The sequence below is a fragment of the Lontra canadensis genome, unplaced genomic scaffold, assembly GCF_010015895.1.
Source record: "Lontra canadensis isolate GAN:19392208 unplaced genomic scaffold, GSC_riverotter_1.0 scaffold12, whole genome shotgun sequence".
In the NCBI taxonomy this organism is placed as follows: domain Eukaryota; kingdom Metazoa; phylum Chordata; class Mammalia; order Carnivora; family Mustelidae; genus Lontra; species Lontra canadensis.
This window is the reverse complement of record NW_022631006.1, coordinates 11921518-11943616: the sequence shown is the minus strand read 5'-3', so window position 1 is coordinate 11943616 and position 22099 is coordinate 11921518. Positions and strand designations below refer to the sequence as shown.

The 22099-nt window shown below is 33.5% G+C and overlaps 1 protein-coding gene across 5 annotated transcripts in view; it reads right to left on the bottom strand.

Moving 5' to 3' along the window:
- The window catches only part of FAM227B (family with sequence similarity 227 member B), a 183285-nt gene that overhangs the window by 141084 nt on the left and 20102 nt on the right, over positions 1 to 22099 (bottom strand). For all 5 annotated transcript variants that reach the window (XM_032856532.1, XM_032856534.1, XM_032856535.1 and 2 more), the window contains 3 exons: positions 17648 to 17749; positions 13847 to 13973; positions 3428 to 3565 (listed from right to left, as the gene is read on the bottom strand). In XM_032856532.1, the coding sequence (XP_032712423.1) occupies positions 3428 to 3565; positions 13847 to 13973; positions 17648 to 17749 (367 nt within the window). The remainder of the gene's footprint in view (positions 1 to 3427; positions 3566 to 13846; positions 13974 to 17647; positions 17750 to 22099) is intronic.

The following is a 22099-nucleotide window of genomic DNA, read 5'->3' as shown; positions in this document are numbered from 1 at the left end:
AGAGAATAGTATTTGGGACTGCCAGAGGGCTGAAAAATGAGGTAGTTCTAGAAATCCTGGAAATAAAGGGGCTGCAGAAGGGGAAACCCAGAATCTAAATATTATAAGCTCTCTCCAAACCCTTGGGTGATGTCTGAATTACTCAGGGTAGAAAGAGGGAACTTTAGAGGGATGGGTAGAAAGGAATAGCTGGATGGCTAAAAGTCCTAAGTAGAGATTTAAGTGGCTGACCATCACAGACACAAAGCATTTGGACTTTGAATACAGCCAAAGTAACTTACTTGAACAAAATTAAGATTGTTTAGTGGAGGTTAACAGAATGTAGAATATCCTCAAAGTTTCATTGAAAATCCCAAGATTACATGAAAACTTACTAGACATGAAAAGAGACAAGAAACTGTGATTCAGTCAAGAAAAAGATGGGCATAGAAATCAATCTCATACTTATCCAAATATTGGTATTACCAGCCAAGAGCTTAAAAGCACTTACTTTAAATATGTTTGAGGACTTAAAAGAAAATGTGGTCATAATGAAGAGAAACTCAGAAGAGAAACAGAAACTACTAAAAAATGGACTAGGGTTGCCTGGGTGGCTCAGTAGGTTGGGGCCTCTGCCTTTGGCTCGGGTCATGGTCCCAGGGTCCTGGGATTGACCCTCGCATCGGGCTCTCTGCTCGGCAGGAAGCCTGCTTCCTTCTCTCTCTCTGCCTGCTTCTCTGCCTGCTTCTGATCTCTGTCTGCCAAATAGATAAAATAAAATCTTTAAAAAAATAAAAAAATAAAAAATGGACTAAATAGGAATCCTTAACTGAAAAGTACAATATATGAAATTAAATATTCATTTATTGGGATTAAGAGTAGATCATAGACCATACAAGAGTCAGTGAACTTAAAATGAAATAAATGGAAATACAAAATCTATAAAACTTAGAAAGAAAAGGTTGAAAAAAAAATGACACAGTCCTAGTGAACTGTGGACATTAAGTAATATAATATGTGGTAAACTGGAATCCCAGAGAAGAGAAATAGAACAGAATTTACTTGAAAAATAATGGCAAAAAACTTTCCCAAATTTGGTGAGAAACATCAAATCACAATTTTAAGAAAATTAATGAGGCCAAGTAGGATGAAGACAAAGAACAGTATGTCAGCACATCATGGACAAATTTCTGAACACTAAGAACAAAAAGAAAAATCTTAACAGTAGACAGAAGAAAAAATGCATACTGAATGGAGTAGGAATCAACAAACTACACCCTGCAGGTCCAATCCAGTCCATGGCCTATTTTTCATATCACTTGGAACCTAAAGAAGGGTTTTAAAGAGTTGTAAAGAAAAATACCTGATATGTTTCTAACAAAACCTAAAATATTGACTTCTTTGGCCCTTGACAGGAGAAGTTTCTGACCCTAGACATGGTGAAATAATAGTAAGAATAATGTCTGACTTTTCACTAGAAATAATAGAAACCAGAACACAACAGAATATGTTGCTAAAAGGCAAAAGAAAAATGAATCCAGAACTCTATACCCAGCAAAAATATCCTTCAGAAATAGAGGCAAAATGAACACTGTTTTTAGATAAGTAAAGAAGGAAATTCATTGCTAGAAGAATTGAACTATGAGAACTGCCAAAAGGCACTTGCTCAGGCTGAAGGGAAATAACACAAGGAACTCAAATTTATAGCAAGGAATGAAGTGCCAGAAAGAATGAATATAGAAGACTATTTTAAGTCTTCTCTTAATCTTTTAAAAATACATATAATTGCTTCCACTTCTAGTTATTATGGAGTAATAAGGCCCAAGATTACTCTTCTTTCTTAAACATATAAAAATTTGGACAAAATATATGAAAAAAATGGTTTTTGTGTGCTAGACAATAGGCAGCACAGGTCAGTAATCCCCAAGAAAAGAGAAACACACGGAGGAGTGGGAATCCAAACAGAATCCACTAGTTTCACTAAGTTGAGAAAGTAAAATTTAGCATTCAGGAAGGTGTTGGCAAGCTACAGTTCGTAGGTCAGCATAATAAGGAGACAGATGCACACAGAGAGCATTCTAAAGATCCTCAGAGGGTTATTCTTGAATCTTTGCCTGAAGTTGGTAAAGAGCCACCCACAGAGAGGAGCAGGCAGAACACTGCTTGAGGCTCACACAAAGCTCATATTCTAGCCAGTCGGACAGGAAACCTTCTATACAAGCAAGGGGTAAAATACTGAGAAGAGTATTGCCTCATTAGGTGTAACAAGTTAGGCCTAAACAAAAGACGTTGCTGGTTCTACCAAATGAAACTTGAAAGGAAAGCTCAAATGGATCAAAGTATTTCTAAGTAACTGGATTGCATCCCAGAAAAAAAACCTCAAAAATATTTAAAGGAATAAAATAAAAAATCACACAAAACAACCAAGTTCATTTAAGAAGTAACTGATAACTGAATAGCCCTACACCTATTAGAAAAACTGAATTTATTGTTAAGAACTTTCCCACAGAAAAAATTCTAGGCCTTCCTTGATGGCTTCATTAGTGAATTCTCCCATATATGGGAAGAAAAATAAATACCAATTTTACACCATCTTTTTTTAAAAAGAGAAGAGGATGGAACATAAGGCTTATTACTAAAATGAGACAGGATAATACAAGAAAATAAAACAAAACTTTATCAAATTAAATCCAGTGTTACATGAATAAGTTAAAACACAATAGCCAAATGGGTTTTGTACCAGAGATGCAGGGTTGGGTTAACATTCGATAATCAATCCCTGTAATTCACTATATTATAAGACTGAAACAAACAAAAAAGTTCATCCCAATAGATGCTAAAAAGCATTTGTTAAGATCCTACATCTATCTATGCATTAAAAAAAAATTCTCAGCAAGCCAAGAAGAGAATGAAACTACCTCAACCTGACAAAAGGCATGTATTTGGCAGACCAAATCTATTTAAAGGCAAATAATGTAACATTTCCCCTCTAAGGTCAGGGATGAGACAAGGATGTCCACGCTCACTGTTTTTAGTTAACATTTTCTTAGAGGTCCTAGTCATAGGCATGTAAAATAGACAAGGCATATAGACTGGAAATGAAGAAGTAAAATGCTCTTTAATATCAGATGACATGATTTTACATGCAGAAAATCCTAAGAAATCTATAAAAAGGCTATTAGAACTGATGAGACTGTAGGATAGAGATAATATAAAAATATAACAGGCAAATGGGAAGATGTAATTAAGCACATAACACTTTTATAATGAAGAACTAAAATGTGAAGCAATGTGAAGCAATATTCAAACTATTATAACATCAATCTACAAATCAAGTGTTATTTTAAGACCCTCCAAAGAATTAATCATGAGGAAATTATAATAAATTCATAACGTAATATACTTTATTTGGCTATTTCATCTCACAGTTAACAATAAACTTACTTACCAGCCGTTATACGTGTCTGACTCTTTTTAATCCTGTCCTTTACAGATGTTGAAGGTGCTTTCTTAGTACCATGAATGGTTGTTGTGGTGAGCTCTTTTAGATTCCAGTGAGTCCAAAATCCTTTTTGAGGTTTTAAACCTGTTAATATAAAATGTAATTTAGTCAGGAAATTAGCATTTGAAAATATCTTTTAATTTCTCAAAGCATTTTTGAGTATTACATGTTTCAGCCTCACAATAATCCTGTGGAAATTGTCAGTCTCAAGTTTCATATGAGAGAAATTCTATAAGAAATATTAATGTCTTCTTATGTAAAATAGTAGAAAAGTAGAAAAGAGGTAAAACTTGATATCATCTTCTGACTCATAGACATAAGCTAAGTTCACTGATGGACATAAGAGGAAGTTAATTATTGTAAAAACTTGAAAGGACGTAAATATCCAAAAAGACTGTATCTATACAATGGATTATGAAGTATCCACTAAAAATTATCTTGTAAATATTTGTTAACATAGAAAGGCATTTGTAATATGTTTTTTTGAAGAACAATTTTTACCTATTGTGTATGTGTGGCTGTAGCTTAAGTGTTAACATGATTGCTTCCAAATATAGGTGATTATCATTATTATTCCTCGTTTGTGTCTCCTAACATTTTAAAGTAATATTTATGAATCAATGGTAGGAACCAAAAAGTAACAAAAATAAATTATTTTATTTAAGTTCAATTTAGTTAAAAATACTTTATTATTAATTTCAGGGGTAGAATTTAGTGATTCACCAGTTGCATATAACACCCAGTTCTCATTACATCAAGTGCCCTCCTTAATGGCCATCACCCAATCACCTCTTCCTCACTCACCTCCCTTCCAGCAACCCTCAGTTTGTTTCATAGAGTGAAGAGACTCTCATGGTTTGCCTCCCTCTCTGATTTCATCTTATTTTATTTTTCCTTTCCTTCCCCTATATTCCTCTGTTTTATTTCTTAAATTCCATATATGAGTGAAACCATATGGCATTTGTTTTTCTCCAACTGATTTATTTTGCTGAGCATAATACCTTTATTTCCATCACAACATTGCAAATGGCAAGATTTCATTCTTTATGATGGCTGAGTAATATTCCTATATATGTATATGCATATGCATACACACACACACACACGGTATATACATTGGATAAAGATGTGGTATACATATACCACATCTTTATGCAATCTATATGTATACCACATCTTTATCTAATCATCTGTTGATGGACATCTGAGCTCTTTCCGTATTTTGGCTATTGTGGACATTGCTGCTATAAACCTTGGGGTATGTGTGCCCCTTTGAATCACTGTTTGTATCCTTTGGATAAATAACTAGTAATGCAATTGCAGGTTGTAGAGTAGCTCTATTTTGAAATTATTGAGGAATCTCCATACTGTTTTCCAGAGTGGCTGTACCAATTTGCATTCCCACCAATAGTCTAAGAGGGTTCCCCTTTCTCTGCATCCTCACCAACATCTGTTGTTTCCTGAGTTGTTAATTTTAGCCACTCTGACCAGTATGAGGTGGCAGCTCAAATCAGTTTTTATTTGTATTTCTCTGATGATGAATGATGTTGAACATTTTCTCATGTATCTGTTGGCCATTTGGAAGGCATTCTTTATCTTTAGCCTTGATGATTTTTAATTTCTATTCTAATGTCAATTTTTACAGTTTTATTGAAATATAATTGACAAAAAATGTTGGTAACTGTATTGATTTGATAAACTTACATATATTGGAATGATCACTCCATAGACTTAGCTAACAGTTCCATCATGTCACATAATTGCCATTCTTTATTATGGTGGGAATATTTAAAATCTCTTCTCTTAGTAACTTTTAGGTATATGATACAGTTTATCAACTACAATCAATATGCTATGTATTTTCTCCAGAACCTATTCATCTTATAACTGGAAGTTTGTATACTTTGATAAATATCTACCCATTTCCCCCATCCCCTGCAACCACCAAATTCTTTTCTGTTTCTATGACTTTGGCTTTTTTGGATGCAATATATAAGTGATATCAGATAGTATTTGTATGTTTCTGTCTGATTGGTTTTACTTAGCATAATGCATTCAAGGTTCATCCATTTGGTTGCAAATTGCAAAATTTCCTTCTCTCCTATGGCCAAACAATATTCCATTGTCCGTATAGATCCATCTTCTTTATCCATTCATTCATTGACAGACACCTAGATTGTTTCCATATCCTGGCTGTTGTGAATAAGGCTAAATGAACATGGGAGGACAGATATCTCTTTCGGTATATTTTTATTTCTTTTGGATATATATCTAGAAATTGGGTTGCTCAGTTACATCGTAGCTCTATTTAAAATTTTTAGGAACCCCTCTATTGTTTTCTTTTTTTTTTCATAATCTGTTGACTTTATTTTTGCCATTCCTTAAAATTTAAAAAAAATTTTAATTTTTAAAAATTAAAAAAAAATTTTTTTTAATTTTTTATTTCTTTTCAGTGTAACAGTATTCATTGTTTTTGCACCACACCCAGTGCTCCATGCAATCCGTGCCCTCCCTAATACCTACCAGCTGGTTCCCCCAACCTCCCAACCCCCGCCCCTTCAAAACACTCAGGTTGTTTTTCAGAGTCCATAGTCTCTCATGGTTCACCTCCCCTTCCAATTTCCCTCAACTCCCTTCTCCTCTCCATCTCCCCTTGTCCTCCATGTTATTTGTTATGCTCCACAAATAAATGAAACCATATGATGATTGACTCTCTCTGCTTGACTTATTTCACTCAACATAATCTCTTCCAGTCCTGTCCATGTTGATACAAAAGTTGGGTATTCATCCTTTCTGAATGAAGCATAATACTCCATAGTGTATATGGACCATATCTTCCTTATCCATTTGTCTGTTGAAGGGTATCTTGGTTCTTTCCACAGCTTGGCAACCGTGGCCATTGCTGCTATAAACATCGGGGTACAGATGGCCCTTCTTTTCATTACATCTGTATCTTTGGGGTAAATACCCAGTAGTGCAATGGCAGGGTCATAGGGAAGCTCTATTTTTAATTTCTTGAGGAATCTCCACACTGTTCTCCAAAGTGGCTGCACCAACTTGCATTCCCACCAACAGTGTAAGAGGTTTCCCCTTTCTCCACATCCTCTCCAACACATGTTGTTTCCTGTCTTGCTAATTTTGGCCATTCTAACTGGTGTAAGGTTCTCTATTGTTTTCTAATAACAACACCAATTTACTTTCTTACCAACAGTGCACAAGGGTTCGCTATTCTTTACACACTTGCCAAGACTTACTTCTTGTCTTTTTGGTACGAGACATTCTGACTGGTGTAAGATGAGATCTCATTGTGATTTTGATTTGCAGTTCCCTGATGATTAGTGATGTTTAGCATCTTTTCATGTGTCTGTTGGCCATCTGTATGTCTTCTTTGGGAAAGTGTCTGTACAGTTCCTCTATCCATTTTTAAATTGGATTTTTGTTTGTCTGTTTTTGTTTGTTTGCTAGTCAGTTGTATGAGTTCTTTATATATTTTGGATATTGACTCTTTATCATATCAGAATATGATTTGCAAATATATTCCATGAGTTGCCTTTTAATTTTGTTGATGTTTTCCTTCACTATGCATAAGATTTTTAGTTTGATGCAGTCCCAGTTAATTAATTTCTCCTTTTGTTGCTTGTGTTTCTGGTGTCATAGCCAAAAAAAAAATTATTTTTAAGATTGATATCAAGGATTTTTCCCCTATATTTTCTTATAGTTTGGCCACTCAGTTCTTATTTTTAAGTCTTTAATCTTGAGTTAGTTTTTTGTGAGTGGTATTAAAAAGTCCAATTTCGGGGCACCGGGTGGCTCAGTGGGTTAAAGCCTCTGCCTTTGGCTCAGGTCATGATCTCAGGGTCCTGGGATCAAGCCTTGCATCAGGCTCTCTGCTCAGCAGGGAGCCTGCTTCCTCCTCTCTCTCTGACTGCCTCTGCCCACTTGTGATCTCTGTCAAATAAATAAATAAAATCTTTAAAAATAAATAACAGTCCAATTTCATTCTTCTACACGTGGTTATCCAGTTTAACCATCACCATTTATGGAAGAGAGTATTAGTTCACTGTATTTGTGAGGGTTTATTTCTGGGCTCTGGATTCTATTCCATGGGTCTATGTCTATTTTTATGGCAGTACCTTATCATTTTGATTACTGGAGCTTTGTAGTGTAATTTAAAATTAAGAAGTCTAATGCTTCCAGCTTTGATATTTCTCTGGATTTCTTTGGATATCCAGAGGTTCTTTTGTGATTCCATACAAATTTTAAGGTTGTTTTTTCTATTTCTGTGAAGAATGTCATTGGAATTTTGATAGGAAATATACTGAATCTATGGATGGCTTTGCATAGTATGGACATTTTAACAAAATCAATTCTTTCAATCCATGAACACAGGATACCTTTCCATTTGTTTGTGTCTTCTCAATTTCTTTCATCAAAATCTTGTAGTTTTCAGTGTACAGCTATTTAATCTCCTTGACTGAATTTATTCCTAAGTACTTTATTGTTATTTATGCTATTGTGAATGGGATTTTTTTCTTTACTACTTCAGATATTTTATTGTTAGTATAAAGAAATGCAACGGATTTTGTATAGTGATTTTGTATCCTGCAACATTGCTGAATTCACTGATTAGTTCTAACAGTTTTTTGGTGGAGTCTTGAGGTTTTTCTATACAAAGCCATAACTGAGATATTGAGTGTTCAGCTCCAGACCACTGCAATAAGTGAATATCAGAATAAAACAAGCTGAATGAATTTTTTGGTTTCCCAATGGCTATAAAAGTCATGTTCACCCTATGCTATAGTCTATTAAGTGTATTATATAGCATTATGCCTAATTTAATATACACACTTTAATTTAAAAACTTTGTTTAAAAATGCTATTACCTAAGCTTTCAGTGAGTTGTAATCACTAATCACAGATCACCATGCCAAATGTAATAATGAGAAAGTCTGAAGTTTTGTGAGAATTACCAAATTCTCATGGTGACATGAGGTAAGCAAAAGGGAAAATGGCACTGACAAGCTTGTCTGATGCAGGGTTACCATAAACCTTCAATTTGTTAAAAAAAAAAAAAAATGCCACATCTGTGAAGCACAATAAAATGAGGTATGCTTGTAGAAGATTATATCATCTACAAAAAAGGAAATTTTTCTTCTATCTTTCCCTTTTGGATGCATTTTACTTAGGGTTTTTTTTTTTTTTCCCCTCCTTTCCTGATTGCTTTGGCTAGAACTTCCAACACTCTGTTAAATAGGAATGGTAAGAATGGATACCTTTGTCTTGTTCCTCATCTTAGAGGAAAAGCTTTTCAGCCTTTCACCACTGAATATGCTAGCTACGGGCTTGTCATAGATGGACTTTATTATGTTGAGGTATGTTCCCTCTATACCCAATGTGTAGAGTGTTTTTGACATGAAAGGATTTGTAATTTCTCAAGTGCTTTTTTCTGCATCTGTTGAGATGATTATGTGGTTTTTCTCCCTCATTTTATTAATGTGGTGTATAACATTTGTTGATTTGCATATGTGGAATCATCCAGCATCTTAGAGATAAATCCTGCTTGATCCTGGTTTATGATCCTTTTAATGTGTTGTTGAATTTGATTTCTAATATTTTATTGAGAATATTTGCATCTATATTCATTAGGGATATTGGTCTGTAGTTGTCTTGTAGTGTCCTTATCTGTCTTTAGTATCAGGGTAAAGCTGGCCTCATAAAATGAGTTTGGGAGTTCGGTTTTCTTGGGAGAGTTCGAGAAGGATTGACATTCTTATTTACATGTTTGGTATAATTCACCAATGGAACCATATGGTCCTAGGCTATACTTTCTTGGATGGTTTTTAAATACTGATTTATTCTCCTTACTATTATTGGTCTGTTACTATTTTTCTATTTCTTCATGATTAAGTCTGGAGGAATTTTATGTTTCTAGGAATTTATCCATTTCTTCTAGGTTGTCCAATTTTTTGGCATATAATAGTTCACATTGGTCTCTTTGGATCCTTTGTATTTCTGTGGTATCGGTTGTAATGTATTCTCTTTCACTTTTTATTTATTTGAATCCTTCTTTTTCTTCTTCTGGCTAAACATTTGCCAATTTTACATTTCAAAAAAACAGCTGTTAGTTTCATTGATTTTTTTTTCTATTGTCTTTCTGGTCTCTATTTCATTTACTTATGCTCTGATCTTTCTTATTTCCTTCCTTCTGCTAAGTTTGGGTTCAGTTTGTACTTCTTTTTCTAGTTCCTTGAGGTGTAAAGTTAGGTTGTATGTCTGAAGTCTTTCTTTTTTCTTAATGTAGGTAATTATTACTATAAACTTCCTCTTTAAGATGGGTTTGGCAGCATCCCATAGTTTTGGATATGTTGTATTTCCATTTTCATTTGTTTCAAGATATTTTTAAAATTTTCTTTTGATTGATTCTTTGACCCACTCATTGTTCTGGAGTGTGTTGTTTAATTTGTGCATATTTGTGATTTTCTAACTTTCTTCTTGTTATTGATTTCTATGTATTTTGATCGGATTATATGATTAGAGTAATTATAGTTAAGGATTTACTGATGTCATCTAATTGTTTTATGGCATCTTTGTGGCTGCTTTGTTCCGTTCTTTCTCTTTGCTCCCTTCCTTTGTGAATTGATGATTTTCCATAATGGCTTGCTTTGATTTCCCTCTCTTTATCTCTCATGAATTTGCTTAGGTTTTGCTTTGTGGTTACTGTGAGGGTTACATAAAACATATAAGTCTACTTTATCCTTATAATTTAACTTTGACTGCATACCCAAAGTATTCTTTTACTCCCCCTCTTTTATGTTTTTGGTGTCACTTTTTACATCCTTTTATATTGTATCCCCATGAAGAAATTATTATAGCTATCAATATTTTTAATATTTTTGTCGTTTAACTTTCATACTAGAATTAAGTGGTTAACATACTACCGTTCTACAGTATTAGAATATTCTGAATCTAACTACATGCTTACCTTTGCCAGTGTGTTTTATATTTTTATAAAATTTTTTGTTATTAATTAGTGTCCTTTCATTTCAGCTTGAAGAACGCCTTTCAGTATCTCTTGTAAGGCAGTTCTGGTGAACTCCTTAGCTTTTGTTTGTTAGAGAAAATATCTCACCTTCACTTTTTTTTTTAATATCCCCTTTTATTTTACAAATTCTGTCATCTTTTTTTTTCTTTTTCATTTCATTTTATTTCTTTTCAGTGTTCCAGAATTCATTGTTTATGCACCACACCCAGGGCTCCATGCAATAAATGCCCTCCATAATACCCACCACTAGGCTCACCCAACCCCCCACCCCCCTCCCCTCCAAAACCCTCAGTTTGTTTCTCAGAGTCCACAGTCTCTCATGGGTTATCTCCCCCTCCGATTTCCCCCAACTCACTTCTCCTCTCCATCTCCCAGTGTCCTCCATGTTATTCCTTACACTCCACAAGTAAGTGAAACCATATGATAATTGACTCTTTCTGCTTGACTTATTTCACTCAGCATAATCTCCTCCAGTCCTGTCCATGTTGATACAAAAGTTGGGTATTCAACCTTTCTGATGGAGCATGATACTCCATTGTATATATGGACCATATCTTCTTTATCCATTCATCCGTTGAAGGGCAACTTGGTTCTTTCCACAGTTTGGCAACTCTGGCCATTGCTGCTATGAACATTGGAGTACAGGTGGCCCTTTTTTTCCCTACATCTGTATCTTTGGGGTAAATACCCAGGAGTGCAATTGCAGGATCATAGGGAAACTCTATTTTTAATTTCTTAAGGAATCACCATACTGTGTTCCAAAGTGGCTGCACCAACTTGCATTCCCACCAACAGCATAAGAGGGTTCCCCTTTCTCCACATCCTTTCCAACACTTATTGTTTACTCTCTTGTTAATTTTTGCCATTCTAACTGGTGTAAGGTGGTATCTCAATGTGGTTTTGATTTGAATCTCCCTGATGGCTAATGATGATGAACATTTTTTCATGTGTCTGTCAGCCATTTGTATGTCTTCTTTGGACAAGGTTCTGTTCATGTCTTCTGCCCATTTTTTGAAGTGATTATCTGTTTTGTGTGTGTTGAGTTTGAGGAGTTCTTTATAGATCTTGGATATCAGCCCTTTGTCTGTAGTATCATTTGTGAATATCTTCTCCCAATCTGTGGGTTGCCTCTTTGTTTTGTTGACTATTTTCTTTGCTGTGCAGAAGGTTTTGATCTTGATGAAGTCCCAAAAGTTCATTTTCGCTTTTGTTTCCTTTGTCTTTGGAGACATATCATGAAAGAAATTTCTATGGCCGATGTTGAAGAGGTTACTGCCTATGTCCTCCTCTAGGATTCTGATGGATTCCTGCCTCACGTTGAGGTCTTTTATCCATTTTGAGTTTATCTTTGTGTATGGTGTAAGAGAATGGTCGAGTTTCATTCTTCTACACATAGCTGTCCAATTTTCCCAGCACATTTATTGAAAAGACTGTCTTTTTTCCACTGTATATTTTCTCCTGCTTTGTCAAAGGTTATTTGACCACAGACTTGAGGGTCCATATCTGGGCTCTCTACTCTGTTCCACTGGTCTATGTGTTTGTTTTTGTGTTGGTACCATGCTGTCTTGGTGATCACAGCTTTGTAGTAAAGCTTGAAATCAGGCAACGTGATGCCCTGGTTTTGTTTTTCTTTTTTTAACATTTCCTTAGCAATTTGGGATCTCTTCTTGTTCCATACAAATTTTAAGATTGTTTGTTCCAGCTCTTTGAAAAATGCCAGTGGAATTTTGATTGGGATGGCATTGAAAATATATAGATTGCTCTAGGCAGTATAGACATTTTAACAATGTTTATTCTTCCAATCCCTGAGCATGGAATGGTCCTTCATCTTTTTGTGTCTTCTTCAATTTCTTTCATGAGTGTTCTATAGTTCCTCAAGTACAGTTCCTTAACCTCTTTGGTTAGGTTTATTCCCAGGTAGCTTATGGTTCTTGGTGCTATAATGGGACCGATTCTCTCATTTCCCTCTCAATGTTTTCATTGTTAGTGTATAAGAAAGCAACTGATTTCTGTACATTGATTTTGTATCCTGCCACATTACTGAATTGCTGTATGAGTTCTGGTAGTTTGGGCGTGGAGTCTTCACCTTCACTTTAGGTGGACACATTTGCTTGTTAAAGTATTTTTGTTGTTTTTTTTTCTTTTTAGTTTTTTGGTTTTGTTTTTGCTTTTTATTTCTTATCTGAAGCTGATGAGCCATTGCTAGCTTTGAAGATGGAAGAGGGCGATGGAATTAAAGACTGTACACAGCTTCTAAAGGCTTCAAAAAAATTTCTTCCACAAAACCTGTAGAAGAAACACAGCTCTGCTAAATCTTGGTTTTAGCCTAGTGAGACTCATTTTGGATTTCTGACTTCCAGGAGTGTAAGATAGTACAGTGTGTTGTTTTAAACTGCTAAGTGCTAATTTTGTTACAGCAGCAAGAGGAAACTAATAGAGTCTCTAGTGATCTGTTTTCTTACTGTGTATAAGAAATTCTGGTAATAAAAATTTTGTTGGTGAAAAAATGAAACAAAAATGAAAGCCAACTGATAATGTAAGTAATGGAACTGAGTCTGTAATGTACAGACAGATAAAGCCAATGAGTAATTACCTAATAGAGATAATTACTTTATCACCTAATAAGTGATTACTTTATCCTGAAAAAGAAATTTTTGATACATTAAGGAGGAGAATGTTGAATTTGGCATTTTAGATCTACAATATAAACCTTTCCTCAAAGAAAGAAACAAGAGAACAAGAAATAAGAAAAACATGTCTTATAAAATTCTTTCAACAAGTGCTTTAACCAGTGCAAAATAGTTACAAGTAAGAGATAAAATGTAGTAAAAGTCGAAAAGGTCACTTATGGGGATAGATTCAGGAAACATTTGACTCTTGATGGATATGCAATATGAGAAAAAGCATGGGAAAGAAATCTGCAAAAACATATTCATGATTAAAAAAAATCATAGCGACTCTCGTGTAGCCTTAGTTTTCAACTTAACTTTTTATCAATGCATACCAAGAAAGCCTGATGCAGGGCTTGATCCCAGGACCAGGACCACGACCTGAGCTGAAGGCAGAGGCTTCAACCCACTGAGACACTCAAGTGCCCCTTGAATTTCAGTTAGTTAACATACAGTGTAATATTAGTTTCAGGTATATAATATAGTGATCCAACAATTCCACACATATAAATTTAAAAAAAATATAGGCATCAATATGGCATGTTTTATAAGGCAGAGAATTACCAATTTTTTTAGCTGGAGTAAACAAGATACTGTATACAAAAAGTTTTAGTTCTCAAAATAATGATCAATATGTAAATGATTTACTCATACCTGACAACCAAAGAAAAATGTTATTCCCTAGTTCTTCTTTAAATTCATCATTAAAAAGATTACTGCATTCTGGAAATGCTTCCTGGAATGTTGCATAGATGGCTTGTGACAAACAATCAGGATACACCTACCCAAAATAGAGTGATATTAGAATAATTTTATATTTTATGTAGTATATGTAAACTACCAAAGAAATGATTATTAAGTTTGTGAAATATACATGTCCCTTTTTTCTCATAGCTTGTGTTTGGCCACTTATAACTTCTTTGTACCTCTAATTGAGGGACATGAACAAAGAAGAGTTGGGAATAAAGTCAGTTTAGCTATTTGTTGGCATTTTAGAAAATTTAATTTGGATAAAAAGATGAAGTTAACAGTTAAGATAGAGTTTGAGGATTCTATTTTAAGTTTTATTATTTATTTCATTTAGAAAATTTAATTTGGGTAAAGGATGAAGTTAACAAGATTAGGCTTGATGGTTATATTTTAAGATAAAGTTTCATGATTATTTATTTCATTTAACCTTGGTATTGTTACGCTCTTTTAGAAAGTGACACATATAGGTCATTTATGCATTTTTTAACTAAACTATAATTGGCATATGACTCTGTAAGTTTAAGGTATACAACATGTTGATACATGTTACATATTGCAATACGATTACCACCATAGCATTAACTAACACCTCTATCGCCTCACATAATTATCATTCTGTGTGTGTGTGTGATAAGAGTAGCAAGCATATATTTAAACAACTGAAGTCTGTTTAGGTGAGTTAATATATTGCAATTATCAGTGTATTGTTTACATATGAAAACTATGATCAGATATCAACAAATATATGGTTCTACCATTATTCTATTAGACATAAAATCCCTAAACTACTAAGTTCTTCTTAGGAAGAGACTAAACATAAAAGTAACATTTTTATATTAAATTTTTAAAATTTTTTATTTATTATTCTGGTACTCGGCAACCAAATAAATACCTAAAAACACATTTAGTCCTTAATATTAAATGTAAAATTTTGTAATCTCAGTGTCCCTTAGAGGTCACTGTCTTTGCAGTGTGTAAATGTTCATTTATACAGCAAAAGGGCTTCACAGATTTCGTTAAGTTAAAGATCTTAATATGGGAAGATTATATTGGATTATCCAGTGGGCCTTCATGGCAATCACAAGTGTCCTTATAAGAGGAGGGCTATGGAAATTTTTACTACTGAAGAGAAGAAGGCAATGAGATGGCAGAAAAAGAAATTAGAGCAATACAACCAGAATCCAAAGAGTGCTGTCAGCCACCAGAAGCTAGAAGAGATTAAGAAATGGAGGGCCTCTTAAAGAAACTGGCCCTGTTGATACCTTGATTTTAGCCCCCAAGGACTCATTTTGGATTTGTGGCCTCTATAGCACTAAAACAATGAATTTTTCTTGTCTTGAAAGTCACTAAATTTGTGATAATTTGTTATAGCAACAACAAGAAACTAAAACTCATCTTCTTCAAGTGGTAAGTGATAATATTTGCTGGTAAGTGATAATATTCTTTGAATAACTCCATGATTTGTGTGTGTGTGTGTGGGGGGGGTAGTGGTGGGGGGGGAATGCTTTAACATATTTGTGTTTTTAATTTTATTGAAATGAATCATGCCAGAAATAATCACATATTTTGGTATAAAAATCATAGTGACATTCATTTAAAATTAAAAGGTTGAACAAGATGAATAAGGGGAACTTGTTAAAGTTTTCTGTGAATATCTCATCTTCATGATTAAGGACCAAGTATCAAATTGTGTTGGGAAAACTTCTGAAGGTCTATCATTGTATGACACTGGAAGAAAGAGAAGTGAAAGCCATACTAAATCTGTTTAGATTCAGCTAATTTGTACTGAATAGTGGGACATGACAATGACTTTTTGATTCTTAAAAATTAATAAATTCCTCTTTGTTAGGTAAGGTAAATCAGATGAACAAGCAGTAACAAAATCCTGACTTATTTGAATGAGTGAAAAATAATGGAAATTAGTCAACAGGAGATAAGACTTTATTTCTACTAAAACAGCTCTGGAGGAGATAGATGTATAGGCAGATGTCTTCATTCTCAAGCACAGACACAGAAAGGGAGTATTAAAAGAAGACTAAACCCAAGCCAAGCGGTCAAATCACCTATATGTACATTTTATTTGTTCTGAAAGAGGTTTTGAATCTTGATTAAATAACTTATTTCCCCTCAGAAAAAGCCACAAAAAAATAGGGATCCAGAAAAAAAACAAGTCATGATTTAAGAAAAGTTATAAATATAACATCTACCAAAAGGTATATCCATCCCAGGAGAGAACATTTGGATAAAAAGATATGCAGTGGTGCCAGTACTTTCTTTGCCCTTTTAAATAGGCCTGTTATCATTTTCTCAAGAGCATTATGTTAAAGTACGCTTGATTTCATCAAACCATGTAGGTAGACTAGTCTCACCTACCACAAAAGGACAGAAAAGTGAAAGATCATGGATAGGAGAAGTATTTGTTTTTGTCATTTTTAGACAATTGCCCCAAATCCTAACCATTAACTAACTTTTACAAGGAAATAAAAAATATTTTAATATTAGCAGAGAAAATCCAAGTCCATCTTTCAGAACACCACTGTTCTATAAAATGACAATTCATGAATCACAGTCATTATCAACCTCTTCCAGCTATGGAACTGAGAGACCAAATGTGTTGCCCAAGATCACCCAGGTAATTAGCAGATTCGGGACATTAGACCAAGTCTCCTTATTCCCCGTCCACTACTGGGTTCCTTTTTTTTTTTTTTAACCAGTTTCCTTTTATAGACACTGCATGTATATGGCTGTGAGTAAGAAAGATAGGTGAAGACTGAACATTATGTTTTCATTGGGAAGGACATTTTACTGTTTTTAAGTTTTACTGTTTTACCCATGAAAACAGTTATCAACTCCAAAATATGAATGTATTTCTGATTTACAGATGTCAACAGAACAAAGTAACTAAATGTGACTTCTGCTTTGAGTGCTGGATGTTTAAATTTACAAGCATCTAATGAAATTCCTATACATTTTCATTTCACATTACTGAAGGACACAAATTCTTTTAATCAATCCTATTCACTAGTTATTATAATAACAAAAATATAAAATAAACATTTGATTATAAATATGTCTGTTTTCATTTACTGTAACAGGTACTTAGTCCTTACATATAACATAAACTTCTCAAGTCTTCTTAAACAGAACAGAGATACATTATAAAGTAAAAGAAAAATAATAATTTTATAGGTAAATAGAAAAAAATCAAGAATATACACAGAATAAGACAGTAGTTTTCAAATTACCAATATGCAAAAAAAAAAAATCATCTATACCACACTAAGGAAATTCTGTAAGACTCTGAGGCAAAGGAATACAATAAAATGAAGGGGGAGGGGCACCTGGGTGGCTCAGTGGGTTAAAGCCTCTGCCTTCAGCTCAGGTCATGATCCCAGGAACCTGGGATAGAGCCCCACATCAAGCCCTGCATCGGGCTCTCCACTCAGCGGGAAGCCTGCTTCTCTTCCTCTCTCTCTGCCTACTTGTGATCTCTGTCTGTCAAATAAATAAATAAAATCTTTAAAAATAAAATAAAATAAAATAAAATGGAGAGGAAAGTAACTTTCAAAACATTATAAATATTTAAGGAAATTTGCTTTCAAAGTAACAAAATATGTTCTAATAGATATTTAAATAAAATAACTATTTTTAAATTTTCATTTGCTCTAAAAATGCTTAGTGTAACCAGTTAATTTCTATGTTTACCTGAAGGAATGCATCTTTTCGACTTGCAGGGATGTTCATGAAAAGTATCACATAACTTTCTGAAATTCTGTCAAACAAGGAATCTTGATTCTCTCTGTCAGGCTTAAAAATAAAACATTTTCTGAAATTAAAAGCACTAATATTATAATTTTAAATTGGAATTTGTATGCATAATGTCAGTAATTTTATTTATTCTTACAAGGCAGATCAGTGAGAATGAGTATGGGTTTGGTATCATGCAGACCTGAATTTGAACACTGGCATTGTTATTCATTAATTTCCTTACCCTGGGCTAGTTAATCAGTCCTAGTTTCCTCATCTGTCAAATGTATATAAAATATACATACCTTAAAGTAGCATAGTAAAATAATGACAAGAATCATGTTTAGTTTGACTTTGTCTTTCAGGCACTTAGCGCAGTGCCTGGCACACAGAAAGCCCACACACATTTGATAAGTTAATGAAGGTTCCTGCATTAAAGCTGGCATGTAGAGGCAATCAATGACTATTACTTTCTTTTGTCCTATATCTACTCCAACTTATTATCAGTAACTCAGTGTGAAATTAAAGCAGTTATTAGGATGAGATAATCACAGCCAGAATTAGTAAAATTGTGACACAATGGCTAAACTAAGACACAGTAAATATGTTGTAAGAAGAAAGAAATGTATAGATAATAATAATCTCAATATTATAGTCAAATCCTGATAGGATGAACTTGGGAAGATGGTGCAGTAGGGAGCTCCTTCTTTGTTTTTCAGTTTTTCCTTTCATTAGTTGCCTCTCTGAACTTTATTATTTCCTTTCTTCTGCTTATTTTGGATTTCTTTTACTCCTCTTTTTCTAGTTTCATATGTTAAAAGGTGAGGTCATAGTTTTTGAGAACTTATTTCTAATATATTATTTCTAATATAGTTATTTTAATCCTTTAAACTTCTAAATACTGTTTGAGTTACATCCCACAAACTTTATTTTATTTTTTAAAGATAATTATTTATTTGAAAGAGAGTGTGAGTGCATGAGTAGTGGTGGAGGGGCAGAGGGAGAAGCAGACTCCCTACTGAGCAGGGACCCTGATGCAGGGCTTGATCCCAGGATCCAGAGATCATGACCTCAGCCAAAGGCAGATGCTTAACTGGCTGAGCTACCCAAGCACCCCACATCCCCCACATTTTAAGTATATTTTCATTAAATTCAAAAATACTTTCTAATTTCTCTATTGATTTCTGGTTTGACCTACAGATATTGAAAAATGTGTTATTTAGTTTCCAAATATTTGAGGATTTTCTGGATACCTTTTTGTTACTCATTTATAATGATTCCATTTTGGTCTGAAAACATACTATGTTTGACTTGAATTGTTTTAAATTTATTAGGATGTTTTCCTAGCCCAGAAAGTAGCTGATAAATGTTTAATGTGTTCTGTTGTTGCTGGTAGGAATATTTAATAAATGTCAAATTTGATCAATTAAGCTCTTTAACAGTGTTGCTCAAGTCTTCTATATCATTACTGATTTTCTGTATAGTCTACCAATTATTGAGAATGAGGTTTTGAAACACCTCAATATACTTATTAATTTCATTTGCCCTTGAAGTTTTAAGTTTTTATTAAACGTGTTTCAAAGCATTTCTATTAGGTGCACATATATTCAGGATTGTTATATTGATGAATCAACCTTTTTACCATCATACAGTTACTCTTTTCTCCCCTGGTAACATTCTTTGCTTTGAAATGTACACTATATGGTAAGTTCAAAAAAGTTGTAATTTTATAGGTTATATCACTTTTCGTTGTTGTTACATGGGTGGGAATGATGTGTTTTCCAGCTTTCTGAATATTTTTGGGAGCCCAAGTCCCAAGGACAATTTTTGAACATTAAGCATATGGCAATATCATTACCAAAGTTCTTCTAGTCAAACATCATTAGGGAAACTTTTGTCATTAGCCTATCAATTGACCAGCAATTTTTGGAATAACTTTTGTTCTATTAATATAATAATAATAGTAATAATGATGATGATGATGGTGATGATATATTCATTGAACACTTACTATATATATATCTCCATATAAACAAACAAATTTACATTCACTTTCTCATTTAACCCAGAAAACATGTAAATTAGGTGATTTTTTTTTTTAATCTTATGAAAGATTTAGAGAGGTAAATAACTATTCTAGGTCACATCATTTACTAAGTGCGTAAACTTGTTTTTGAAAACCAGATCTCTTAACTCTATTTTATTGATTCCCATATTACATTTATATAGTATTTCACAGTTTACTAGGTATCTTCTTCTTATTATTCTTATTCTTTTTTTTTTTTTTTTTTGGTATCTTCTTATTTGTATCACTTTTAATACAGCAACCTTAGGGGGGAAAAAGCAGGGTATATTTTATTTTCTACCTGTTTTGTTTTTTAGAGATGAGATAAGTGATGCTCAGAGAGATTTTTTGACTAGACCAAACTCTTAAAAATAACTATTTGGGAAAACTAGATTTAAAATTCTAGTTTTCTGGATCCAAGTTCAGTATTTTTTCCTACTAGACCAGGTTACCACTAAATCATGGGCAATAAACAAGGAAAATTTGGTTTTCTATTAATCATATAACAATTACTGAAATAAGTTAGAGCCACCACACTGAAGCATGCTATATTCTAGAGTATGATTATATATTTTTTCATATTATACTCCAGGTAACTAAACTGAACAAGTGGTTCATGGTTTTACCATATTCTAGGTATAAAATCAGTATTATTTATCCTTCCAAAGTAAATAGAATTTATGTATTTTGCACCCATTTTAACATATTTAAATATATTATATATATTTAACAATAAACCCTCTTAGAAATAAAATAATAGAGTTTATTGAACTAAACAGATGAAAGAAGAACTGTTCTAGTTAAATCATGGAGAGTTTGCTTCAATTTGCCCCCTTTAGTTCCCAAAGAACACTAGCAGAACACTGACCCAGCCAAATATATTGATTCTCAAAACATGACAAAAATCATGACACTAGAAATCTTAGTAAATTATAATGTTTTAAAATTATTACTAAATTATTACATTTTAATTTCAGAAAGCTAGTTTCTAGAGAATACTTTGATTAAAGAAAAAAAATTCTAGGGGCACCTAGGTAACCGGTTAAGCATCCAACTCTTAATCTCAGCTCAAGTCTTGATCTCAAGGTTATGAGTTCAAGGTACACATTGGGCTCCCTGCTGGGCAGGGAGCCCAATTTAAAAAATGATAAAAAATGATAAAAAAATTCTAACTCCTTGTTATTGCAAAAATAATCTTATAAATGTAGTGAGTTATTCATATTTTTGTGTTAAGTCTGTGTTTATTCAAAACAATAAAATACTACAATTTCCTGACAAGACAATAACTAGAACACTGCTAGATTATGTTTCTTTCAAAAAACTTGTTATATATAATCTCAACAGATTTAAGTGGGAATGTAATGTTTCTCTGTCTTCATGGGAAAACATAAATTCAGGACCCAGATCTAGAGAAAGAAATTTCAGGTAATGTAATTCCTGATTTCACAAATTTCCCTCAGTAATTATCTTTTTATTACTGATATGCCATTTTCTATGCATCATCCAGAGCTCCTAACAATACCAGAAATATAGGACAGAGATTCTTAACCTAGAGTATTTCTAACCTATAGTTTATCCTAACATAAAGCACTAACTGAATGGTTTGTATGTAAAACTGGTTAACACCCAATTTCTTCATGGTGTAAAATTCCTGTGACAATCCATAAGCAGGTTTGTGTGAGTAATTTGAGCTGGAGAAAAGTGGAGAGTGGAGTCCATTTTCAGGCTTCCTTGATGGGGTGGCACACCTTCTTTAAAGCTTAAGGCTGTGATCCCTGGGGTTGATCTTATCTTCCACTCTTCCAGATCCAGAAGTCACACAATGGTATTCACCACTTTTTCCAGGCTCACATATTCTCTAACAGGAGACTCGTGTGCTGTTTATTTCCATTCTCTTATTGTTTCCCAGATATCTTTCCCAAATATCCAGATGTCTTTCTCTTCTTAATGCTAATTAATTTCTCTTCTTAATGCTAATTCTTTCTGAATCAAGTAAAGGCCCTCTCTTCATCTGCTCCGTAGACTATTTTCCAAATGAAACCACCTTCAGTGTCACTGATTTGCAGTGGGTTTTCATTAGCTGTTTTTCAGGGCATTATAGTACTAAGTTAAGCTACAACTTTATTATTCATTACACTGCTTGATTTCACTCATCTTTCTCTGGCTAATGAAGACTCAGATCATTGAAATCCATATTAAAGTTTTAACTCCTATGAAAAGACTCTAGATTTTGAATAGGATTTCTAACATGTATGGAATACTAAAAACCTAAGTTCTATGAAAAGATCTAGAAAAATATTTTTTTGTACCAGTGCCACCTCTACTAAAAAATTAACTGTGCCCCA